General features: G+C 37.6%; 1 protein-coding gene across 5 annotated transcripts in view; it reads right to left on the bottom strand.

Moving 5' to 3' along the window:
- Positions 1–4,787: 4,787 nt before the first annotated feature.
- Positions 4,788–11,145, bottom strand: part of SYT1 (synaptotagmin 1) — a 578,577-nt gene continuing 572,219 nt past the window's right edge. For all 5 annotated transcript variants that reach the window (XM_058425422.1, XM_058425424.1, XM_032170814.2 and 2 more), the window contains one exon: positions 4,788–7,858. In XM_058425422.1, coding sequence (XP_058281405.1) covers positions 7,652–7,858 — 207 coding nt within the window. In that variant the 3' untranslated portion in view covers positions 4,788–7,651. The remainder of the gene's footprint in view (positions 7,859–11,145) is intronic.

Genomic DNA, 11,145 nt, shown 5'->3' with positions numbered 1-11,145 from the left:
ATAATATCCCAGGGTGTACACTATGTATGTACACCCAGGTGGATATTTGAAGTTATATCTCCTTAGGATATTACAAATAATATCACAGAGTGTACATCCTCTATGACATTAAAAGTAACCAACATCTAGAAAATTACGAATCATATAACAAGGCATACACCCACTGTGACATTACGAGTACTGTCACCCTAGAAAATTACGAATAGTATCACAGATTATACCACCTGTGACATTAGGAGTAACATTCCCCTAAGATATTAAGAATAATATCACAGTGGGTGTGCACACATTGTGACATTAGGCATAATATCCTCCTAGGATATCAAGTCATCACTGTGATATTAGGAGTAATACTGCCCTAGGATATTACAAATAATACCACAGAGTGTACACCCACTGTGATATTATAAGTAATATCTCCCTAGGATATTACAAATAATATCACAGGTTGTACACACAGGCTGTAATACCACTGTGGTATTAGAAGTAAAATCCCCCTAAAATATTACAAATATTATCACAGGGTGTACACTATATGAGTACACCCACTGTGACATTAAATTAATATACCTCTATAATTATATAAATAATATCACAGTGTATATACACATGGTGTACACTTACTATGAAATTAGGAGTAACATCCCCCTAGGATTTTATGAATAATATCACAGGGTGCACACACATAGTGTACACTTACTATGAAATTAGGAGTAATGTCTCCCTAGGATTTTACGAATAATACCACAGGGTGAACACACATGGTGTACACCAACTGTGACATTAGGAGCAACACCCCCCAGGATATTATGAATAATATCACAGACTTTATACACCTAGTGTACACCCACTATGACATTAGGAATAACATCCACCTAGGTATTACAAATAATATCACAGAGTGTGCACACATGGTGTACACCCACTCTGACATTAGTTATAACATCCCCCTAGGATATTATGGTTCATATCACTAGGAGTACCCACACATTGTGTACACTCACTGTGACATTAAGAGTAACATCCCCCTATGTTATTATGAATAATAATACAGGATGTAAAAACATCTTGTACACCCACTGTGACATTAAGAGTCACATCCCCCTAGGATATTACAGATAATATCATATAGTGTATACCCACGCAACATCCCCGTAGGATATTATGAATAATATTACAGAGTGTAAACACACGGTATGCACCCACTGTGACATTAGGAGTAACATTTTTCTAGAATAATACAAATAATATCACAGGGTGCACACACATGGTGTACACACACTGTGACATTAGAAATAAAATCACCCTAGGGTATTACAAATAATATATTAATAATTATTACCATAAATATTAATCGATATTATTTGTAATATCCAAGTAACATTAATATTGCTCTTAATATCACATGGGGTGTACTCCCAGTTATATTATTTGTAATATCCTACTGAGATGTTACACCTAATGTCACAGTGTACACGCAGTGATACTATTCATAGTATCCTACTGAGATGTTACTCCTGGTGTCACAGTGGCTGTACACCTTGTGATATTATTGGTAATATCGTAGGGAGATGTTACGCCTAATGTCACAGTAGGTGTACACCCTGTGAATTTATTTGAAATATTCTAGGAAAACCTTATTCCTAATTCCAAGGTAGATATTACATAGGATTGTACACCCCCAGTGATATGGCGAGTAATATCACCCTCTCCCCCACTGGATATTATGAACCATATCACAGGGCGGATATTATCACCCTCTCCCGCCCGGTGACAGAGCAAGATCCTGTCTCAAAAAAAGATAAAATCTGTAAAACATACAGCAAGTGATTGATTTTCCCGGCAATAAATAGGAAAGTAAGTGGAAATTTTCAGATAATTGAAAGGCGGTACACACTTTTACAATTTCTTTTCTAATAGTGTTTTTAGTAAAAGGAGGAATGACCAGGACGCTGTTATCACCTGAGTTTGTCCCTCCTCTTAGGGGCTGGTGGTATACCAGGAGCCAAAGTGTAGCTGTTCGCTGTTTTTGTCTGCCCGGTATCTACTTTTCTTTTTTGTTAATATCATTTTTATTTTCTTTTGAGGAGCTATTTTTCCCCTATCTCTTTGGCTCTGGATCTAGAGACACGGCCTAGTTTTGGCTAAAGTAAATACTGTATCCTCATCTGGCTATGGTGATTGTTTTAAGAACATGTGACCCAGGCATACAAGTCAGGTTTGGGAATTTTGGTGCTATAATTGTGAAACAAACACTCCCTGCAAGTCTGCTAAGCTGGAAGAATATGTGTGAAGCTGCCAAGGGTCTTCCCTGTTGCTACATGGAGACATAGCAGCTTGGCAATGAAGTCACTACTAAGGATAGCAGAGTTTATGGGGAAGGAGGAGAATGAGAGAGAAAATGATGACACTGTGGCTTTTGATCCAGCTGTTCCTAAAAGTAATCACCCGCCTTGAACTTCCTGGTTTAGGTGAGCCAGTGGTTTATCTCTTTCTCCAAAGCTTCCTCCTTTTTTACTTTTCTTTCTCTCTTTTTTCCTTAAACAACTTGATTTAGATTTCTTCCATTCAACTCAAACATTCTTACCTATAAAATGTGTCAACACTTTGTTGCAGAGTCCGGAGGAGGTAGGAAGTTGACAGTTAAAGTGGACAGCTGAAAAGGAAGTGAGTCCCAACTTGCTAAGTATAAAATACCTCTTAACCTTGTGTGTGCCCTGGTAGGGGCAAGAATACTTTGCACAGGAGATAGGCTTGGCTGGCAGGATAGTTACTGTCAAGGAAAGATGGATGTGACGACTTTGGGGATATTCATTGGTGGGAAGAAGTGGGGAGTGAAGAAATCAATATAGTTGAAATGCGGATTTAAAAATGTATGTAACAGCCTCAGAACTTAGATTACACAAATCATCAGCATGTTTGCATGGTGCTTTTATTTCTGGGTCTCTCTTGATGGCTCCTCTTGCATAATTATTACTCTGTATGCTTTGGAAAAATTTTTTGTACATTTAGTACCAGGCTATTTCTCATTTTTATTTTCCTGCTTTTTTACCTTCTTATTCCAAAGTCACCGTGTGACTGTTTTATGGTAGAGATTTGTGTGCAGCCTAAATCAGTTGCTAAACATCAAAGAGTCCTGTGCATATGTAATAAAGATGTGTTGCATTGGGGGTGGAAGGTAACTGCAATCATGGTTGGAATTTTCAAATCTGTTAAGAGTAAACACTCTGCATAAATAGAATAAGAATGTGATTTCTATGCATGTTTTATCAGGTGGGGGATGACTTGTGTGACTCAGACAGAAACATCTGACTCTTCTGTGGGAAAAATGAAAGCACTTAAAAAGTGTTTGCAGCTGGTAACAGGTTTCCTAATGCACTGATCATTTGCTGGCTGTTCTCATTCCCACCTTTGTACTCTACTATATACTTGGGGTGGGGTCTGAGCCTTTGCAGACTGTTTTCCTTACCGGCTGGTTCTGCCGATGGGAAGCACTGGTTGTAGTGGAAGGGTGAAGAGGAGAAGAGATTATCTTCCTGCCTTCAGCTTCTATCAATTTCCTTCTAGCAATAGTGAGCAGACTGGATCAGCGTTTTCTGGGAGTTCCCTCACCTCCAGGGTGGGCCTAATACCCTTTTGTGGTCCTAGAATCATGGGGTCTCCATGCAACCTTCTCCAAGTTTCCAGCCCCTCCTTTCTCCCAGCCTCCATGAATACTACATTCTCTATTTTCTTCTCCCAGCCCCAGAGTTGCTATCAGCTGTCAGCTGATAGCAGTTGAACACAGCTGTCAGCTGTTAGCAAGCACCACTTCTAGCAGCTGCAGCAAGAGTACCTCTCTGCTGAAGGGGGATCATGGTGATACACCATGGTATCTACTACGATTGATCCAGTAAAAGTCCTCAAGGATAGGCCAGGCACAGTGGCTCACACCTGTAATCCCAGCACTTTGGGAGGCCGAGATGGGTGGATCACGAGGTCAGGAGATGGAGACCATCCTGGCCAACATGGTGAAAACCCGACACTACTAAAAACACAAAAATTAGCTGGGCGTGGTGGTGGGCTCCTGTAATCCCAGCTACTCGGGAGGCTGAGGCAGGAGAATCGCCTGAAGCTGGGAAGTGGAGGTTGCCGTGAGCTGAGATTGCACCACTGCACTCCAGCCTGGCTGGCAACAGAGCGAGACTGCAAAAAAAAAGAAAAAGTCCTCAGGGATCCGACACCGTTACTTTAAGTGCACATCACAGTGCATTGGGATAGTGTATTTACATCAGCCTGAGACTGTGGGCTCCAGCATCCAGTACAGTAGGCACTTGATAAATGTTAAATTTAGTGGAGGAGGAAAAGTATTTGCTTGTTCCCCCTACCAATTGCAACAGGCATAGAATTTAATGTGTCATGCTGTCCTCTGAAACTGGGGTTTAAATAGTCTTGTTTTCAGTCCCATTATGGAGAAGTTGTGTGACTTGGGTTCTGGAGTGAAAACCCTGAAGGACACATGTTGGGCAAAGTGAAAGCCTCAGAGTATGCCAGATGAACTGAAGACAAACAGGAATAGAGAAACACACGTTGAGAATGACACTGCCCAGGAACTCCGCAGGGTCATGGCCAAATGCTTCTGGGTGTTGTTTTCCCTCCAGCCATTCTGTATTCAGATGTGACTCAGATGCTGGCATTCAGTGCAGTTTTGTTTAGCTGCTTCTGCTTCCAGGAGTCCCCCAAAGTCAATAGGCCATTGGCTTACCACCAGAGTCAGGCAAGGAAAAGAGTGGGAAGGCAGCAACATCAACAGGAAATAAAACATTTTTATTGAATATCTGTGTAATATGTTAAGTCATTTTTAACAACAATCAGAAAACTACTGTGGAATTCACTACACAAAGTAAAACAAAATTCAAATCACCTCATCAAAAATGAAGGTAAAATACAGCTGAAGTAGTTGGCTCGCAGGCCACGAGCCATATGGCAGAAGAAAACACCCCAACATTTCTACAAGATACAGGGAAAACCCACACATAGAAACACTCAAGCAGGCAGTAAATATACACAAAGGCAACTAGGATCTTTCTAGAGCATCGGATTCTAATACTTTACACAGCTTTGTCAGAAGGGTACAAGTGGCTTATTTGAGGATGAATCTTGGTCATAAAGCAGGTTCCATCACTGACTTGTGAAAGATGGCATAGTACCAACTAATTCTATGGTGACAATCCCATGTCTGGCAGTGTTGCAAGAGAATGCATTAGTAGTATTTTAATGCAAGAAATAATGTGTATTCAGCAGCTTGAACCTGCTTGTTTTAAAGTGTGGTTTCATTGTGAACAACTTAAAGTTGAATACAGTGAAATTAAATGTCTTTTGTGGTATTTAAATAATTTTTAGAAGCCAGTCAACTCCCTCTCTTTGGTAGGGTTTGCCCCTTTAAATTGGAAAGAGTCTTGTTCGAATTTTCTGTTCAAACCATTATTTAATTTCACATTCTGACCTGTGTAGATTTTCTATTACCTATGTTTTTTAAGAAGTATGGACCATTGGCAGACGGTTATTTTCCTTTTATCTTTTGTGTCTGTGCCAATTATAAAGCGTTTGCTATGTCTGGCCTAAAAGGCAAAAGCGCTTGCCCCTTCTTTGATAAGGAAACAGTAATGACAGGAATTCCAGTTTTACTGGGAAACAGCCAACCCCATGTTCAAAGCCTACCAACAGCCCTTTTTGAATTCTCTTTAGTTTTTGAAAAGACATGATGTGATATCCTGAAGACTGAACATGAGGCCAATGCTTAGTTTTCTTCTATTTTGTTTTGGTATTTGTGAAGACAAACTTTCATTTCAGAGCATCACTACTGTCTTGTGGCCTGGAAATTAAAATGGATCACAGAAGTGAACGGGACAAAAGGTTAGATGCAGTGTGGGATAATAGGCTGCCCTTCCACGAAGTGGTTGTCTACCATAGTGGGGAAAAATATGGAATATTGCACAGTGCTTGACAAAATGCTGTGTTCCACCCCATTCTATGTATCTTCCTTGTCCTATGCATAGCTTTTCAGTTCGGAATTGGTCCTTTGTAATGAGAATTGTTTGTGCTACACACACCTTGGGCAGTGCAATAGAAGGGAATGGCAGTATTGTTACAATATCACTACGGAATAAATTGAGTGCTATCCACTGAGGAAACTACGGGTCTAAGCACACACGGCAGTCACAGTGTTACACAGAGCAGTCCTTTAAGACTCTTATGGAATGACTAGTAGCTTCATAATAGTGCCATTTACTACATAATAACATTGAAAACGTTTAAAAACTCCTCCTAAATCAAGCATCTAGTATACATAAGAGGTTGCTTCAGTTTTCTAGAACTTGTTCTTGGTTTGTTTCACCTTTCTTTAAAGGACAAATTAAAACTTATTTAAGTAAAAAGAGCATATAAAAAGATCACTAGCTGTCTGTTTTGGCTTAATTGAAGTGCATTCAGAACTATGGCTAATTGTTGTTGGTTTTTGTTTTTGTTTTTTGTTTTTTTTTTCATCTTTTGATGGGATTACAATACTGTCTGTTTACCACAAAGTAATTTTGTGTAATAAGCACAGATTGTTGTGTTAAAAACATCCTGCATTCCTTCTAACCTGGTTTTATATAATAAAATATTTTGTTACAAACTTTTGGAATTATTGTAGGTGTGAAATCTGGAACAGAATTCACAGGATGCACATTTTGTATAAAGGTGATAACGGAGAGCTACTTTTTTCTTTTTAAATAGTCAGGCAATATTTCATAAATGTTGACCTCTCCCCTTAGCTTCTTCTCCCCCCATCCCCAAACAAATGTGTGCACACCACACATACACACATGCACACACGGAACACCTTGTTGTTATTCTATATGCAGTAATATGAAATCATTGACTCCTGTTCAGTTGCTTCCTCAAATATAAGAGTGAAGCCATTATTTTAGCTTTGTAAATATGAACAGACAGATGCTATTCTGGTTTGTGGCTATGCTTCCTTGAGGTCAGCCTGGATGCTGCTGCTCAGATCATGCTATTTTGCCTGTGTAGGAATTCTACAAAATTGGATTCACCCACCAAGTATGTGGTGTAAGTTTATCTTGGTACTCAAATGATTCAATAGAAAGCTCAGGTTTAAGTTGTCCTTTAAGATGTCAGTTTAACTGTACTAGTGCCTTACGAGTTGATATTTTTGCTGGAATGCAGACGATACTATATTTACCATATAATATATTATCAGCTCTCCTATAGCTCAGTCAATTTACATAGTTTAAAATAGAACATCTTATTAAAAACATCTAGATATACACAGATTAGGAAACGCTTACAACATACAAATACACAAACTAGAAATAAAACTTTAGCATACTGGTATATACAACAGTGTGATACAATAAATAATTTCAGTCATGCTCTATCTACACATCATATTGCTTAAAAGAAGAGTAGATTTGGAGGGCAGTGGTATGAAGGACTTAGGGGCTCTCTACATTTAAATTTGTGCAAATTAAAACAGGATTCGAAGTACCACTGAATTGTGTTAGGAATGCATGGCTGGAAAAAAGAAAGGACCCATATTACTGAGGTATTTACAGATACTGGCTAAAGAGCACTATATGGGCAAATGCAGAAAGGCTTCTTCTTTCCTTTACTTCTTGACGGCCAGCATGGCATCAACTTCCTCCTCTACCTGCAGGGTATGCCACTGGGCAATAGGTCGCCTGGGGTTGGCCAGCATGTCTGACCAGTGTCGCAGCTCCGCACCAGTGCTGTTGTAGCCCACAAAGACTTTGCCGATGGCATCGTTCTTGCCAATCTTGTCATAGTCCAAAACAGTTACCACCACCTGCACTTTCTGAAAGAAGACATGAAATGAATATGAATCATCCAGCTCTAGAGAAAAGGCCCAACTATAAAGCTTCCTTGAGCGCTAAAGAATTGGAAATAAAAGAATCAATCTCCAAGCACTAGGATGAGGATGAAAATGGCTTGAATCTTAATACTCAAAGGTTAATTTTTATTATGTACTTTGCACTAAGTCTTTTACATGAATGAACTCAGTTACTTCTCATAATAGATCCTATTAATATCACCATTATACAGATAAGGATGCTTGAAGCTCTGAGAAGTTATATAAGCTGTCTGAGGTTGTTTAAGGAATGAGTTGTTTGGTTTTCAGAGCCTATGCTGTAACCTCCATGCCATGGAGTCTGTGTCAACTTGTGCTAACCTCTAAATTCATTTGCTTCAGTTGTCTCATCAGTGAAAGTTCTGGCATTGGTGTTCAGGCCACTCTATTTGATTACAATTCCCAAGGCAACCATGTGCAATAATCTGATTTCAAGGGGGGGACAGCATGTTACAAAAAAATTAATATAGAATTAATATAGAATTTCAACTAATCATATGATTGTGAGCATAAAACATAACAGTATAGTGAAAAGTATAGTTAAAAAGTAGTAATAAAGATATTTTTTTCTCATCCATATGTTCTCTTGGTAAACATTTACTGAGTACTATGTATCTGGCATTGATATCAAATGGAAATATCAGTTTAGGCTACACAGGATTTATTCAATGATTCCATCAGATTTTGAAAGTTTATTTGATAACTTCCTTTTCTGAATGATTGAACTGATGAAAGCAAACCTATGCCATTATGGTGTAAAAGATATACTTTTTAAAAGCATGTTTCAGTTCTACTTCCTGAGTAATGAATTTACTTAGCAGAATATGTGATGGTTTCAATCTAGCAGCTGAGTGTAAAGGTAACAGCTTAAAATAAATGGAATATGTAACATTTATTGCCAGAGTTAAAAGTAGCAGAAAATGTAATTATAAAAGCTAGGGCCAGGTTAAGAACCAGCTGAGTTAGAGCCCTTTAGTGGAATTTATATGCTAAAGACTGATTTATTATATTAATGAAATGAGAAATGTCATTGATATACAGCTTCAGAACAGAGAAAACAATCACTTCTGAAAGTGGAATTTAGAATGTGAAATGCAACACATTGTCAATAAAACAGACAATCTTCCCTTGGAGTGATTCCATTGTGAAAGGAATTAACTATCCACTGGGTAGTTTCTGGAACAAAGAAGAGGGCTATACTGATTCTTAGAACTTGTTCTAAGTAAATTTATCAGGAAGCAATCATATTGTAATGAATGGGGTGGGGGACATGACACACAAAGGTAATAGAAGTTTTTAGAGTTTGATTATTCCACTTAGGAATGCATTGATTAGCAGCATTCAAGACAAAATATCCTTGTGAAGCCTTTGGATTAACGTTTCCAGCTGCATATGTAGCTTATTTCTACATTTGGGGGAGGAGGGCTTACATTTTCACGTGCATTTGGAAATTAGCATATTTTGCTTCTTTCATAATACATTTCATAGGGATAGAGAAAGAAGGACAGGCAGATTGTCTTATAACCTCAGGATAAGGGAAACTTAAGCCCCTATTTTAGCATGTGAAATACTCAATTATTTTTTTCTAGAAAAAGGTGAAGACTAGAAAACTTGCCTCCTATAAAAAAAGGAAAAAAAAAAGAACAAAGTGACTCAAGGAGCAGAGAAAGAGGGATACAGTCAAAGGAATGCTCATTATTTCCATGTCTAATGTACTCTATATTGGGCTTAGTTTCTGTCTGTCCTGACAAAATGTTATTGCCTCTGAAATGCTGCCCCAGAAACCTAGCATACGTCTTATTTTTAATGTGCTTCACTTTCAATATACCTGCATTTTCTGCAGTTTGTAGTTGAAAAGGATATTTATTTTAAAGGCATAGAATTGTAGCTCAATGGGAGTTTTCATCTCAATGCCTTGCTTTATATTATTTTGTGGAATTAAAAAAATTAAATGCCAGGAGGTGTTAGTTTCCATAGGAATAAGGTCTTAGAACTCAAAAAAGTTCACTGAAGAAATATTGCAAAATAAATTGTTACAAAAAATTGATGTCTTGAGGGTTTGTGAGTGGGTCCAAAGCAGGGGGCCCGCTGGTTCAGGCTAGTGAACAAGTTATTGGGAAGAGGGAACCAGTGTCCTCTGCATTTACTTAGATAACAGATGTTGAAAGTAAATAAGTATGTATAATTTGACACCACATGAAAATTTATATGATAAAGGCTGTATTTAAAACTATCAACCAATATGAAGATGGTAGGGTTACTGGTTATTTTTGGTCATTTAAGACTGCCCTATACTACACAGTAGCTACCAGTCACATCTAGCTGTATCAATTTAAATTTAAATACATGGAAGTTAAATAACGTTCCTTGGTCAAATTAGTGACTGAGGAGCTCATTTGCCAGCTGTGGCTATCATATTGTTGGACAGCATAGATGATAGAATATTTCAATCATCACGAAGTTCTATTAGACAGCACTGATTTATATACTGATTTAATCTTATTGTTAGATCCATTTTCTAATAAAATGTTAACTTGAAAAAGAGAGGACATTAGCATGTGAATAATAATGAGGATGATGACAGGACCATTTACTGTGTGTTCCTATGTATTGGGCACTGTTCCAAGTGCTTTTATATGCATAATCTCACTTTGACAAGGACTCCGTTATCATTCCTATTTTATATGTAAAGAAATTCTAAGCCTCAGTTTTTTCACATGTAAAATTGGGATAATAACAATAGTACTTTTCTCATAAAGTTCTCCTAAGGATGAAATGAGATTACATACATAAAGTCGTTAACTTGGACCTAGGCATATTTTATATATATATGTCTTTGGATTAATGTTTCCATGAAGAAAGCTAATATAATAGCTATACTCATTTTATATATGTATATATTATATAGCTATACTTATTATATATATAATACATATTTTATATATATAAAATAAGTGTAGCTATTATATTAGCTTTCTTCATGGAATAAAGCTGTGATTAATTAATAAGATACTGTATTCTAAGAATAGATTAAGGGTAAATGAAGACACAGTTGGGTGTATTAAGAGTGGTATGGCACTATTCACAACAGCCAAGATATGGAATTAACCTAGGTGTCCAACAACAGATGAATGGATAAATAAAATGTGGTACATATACACAATGGAATACTATTCGGCCATAAAAAAGAATGAATCCCATCATTTGTGGCAATGGATGGAACTGGCAGACAT

The sequence above is a fragment of the Hylobates moloch genome, unplaced genomic scaffold (genome assembly GCF_009828535.3).
Source record: "Hylobates moloch isolate HMO894 unplaced genomic scaffold, HMol_V3 SCAFFOLD_12, whole genome shotgun sequence".
Classification (NCBI taxonomy): domain Eukaryota; kingdom Metazoa; phylum Chordata; class Mammalia; order Primates; family Hylobatidae; genus Hylobates; species Hylobates moloch.
This window is presented reverse-complemented; position numbering and strand designations above follow the sequence as displayed.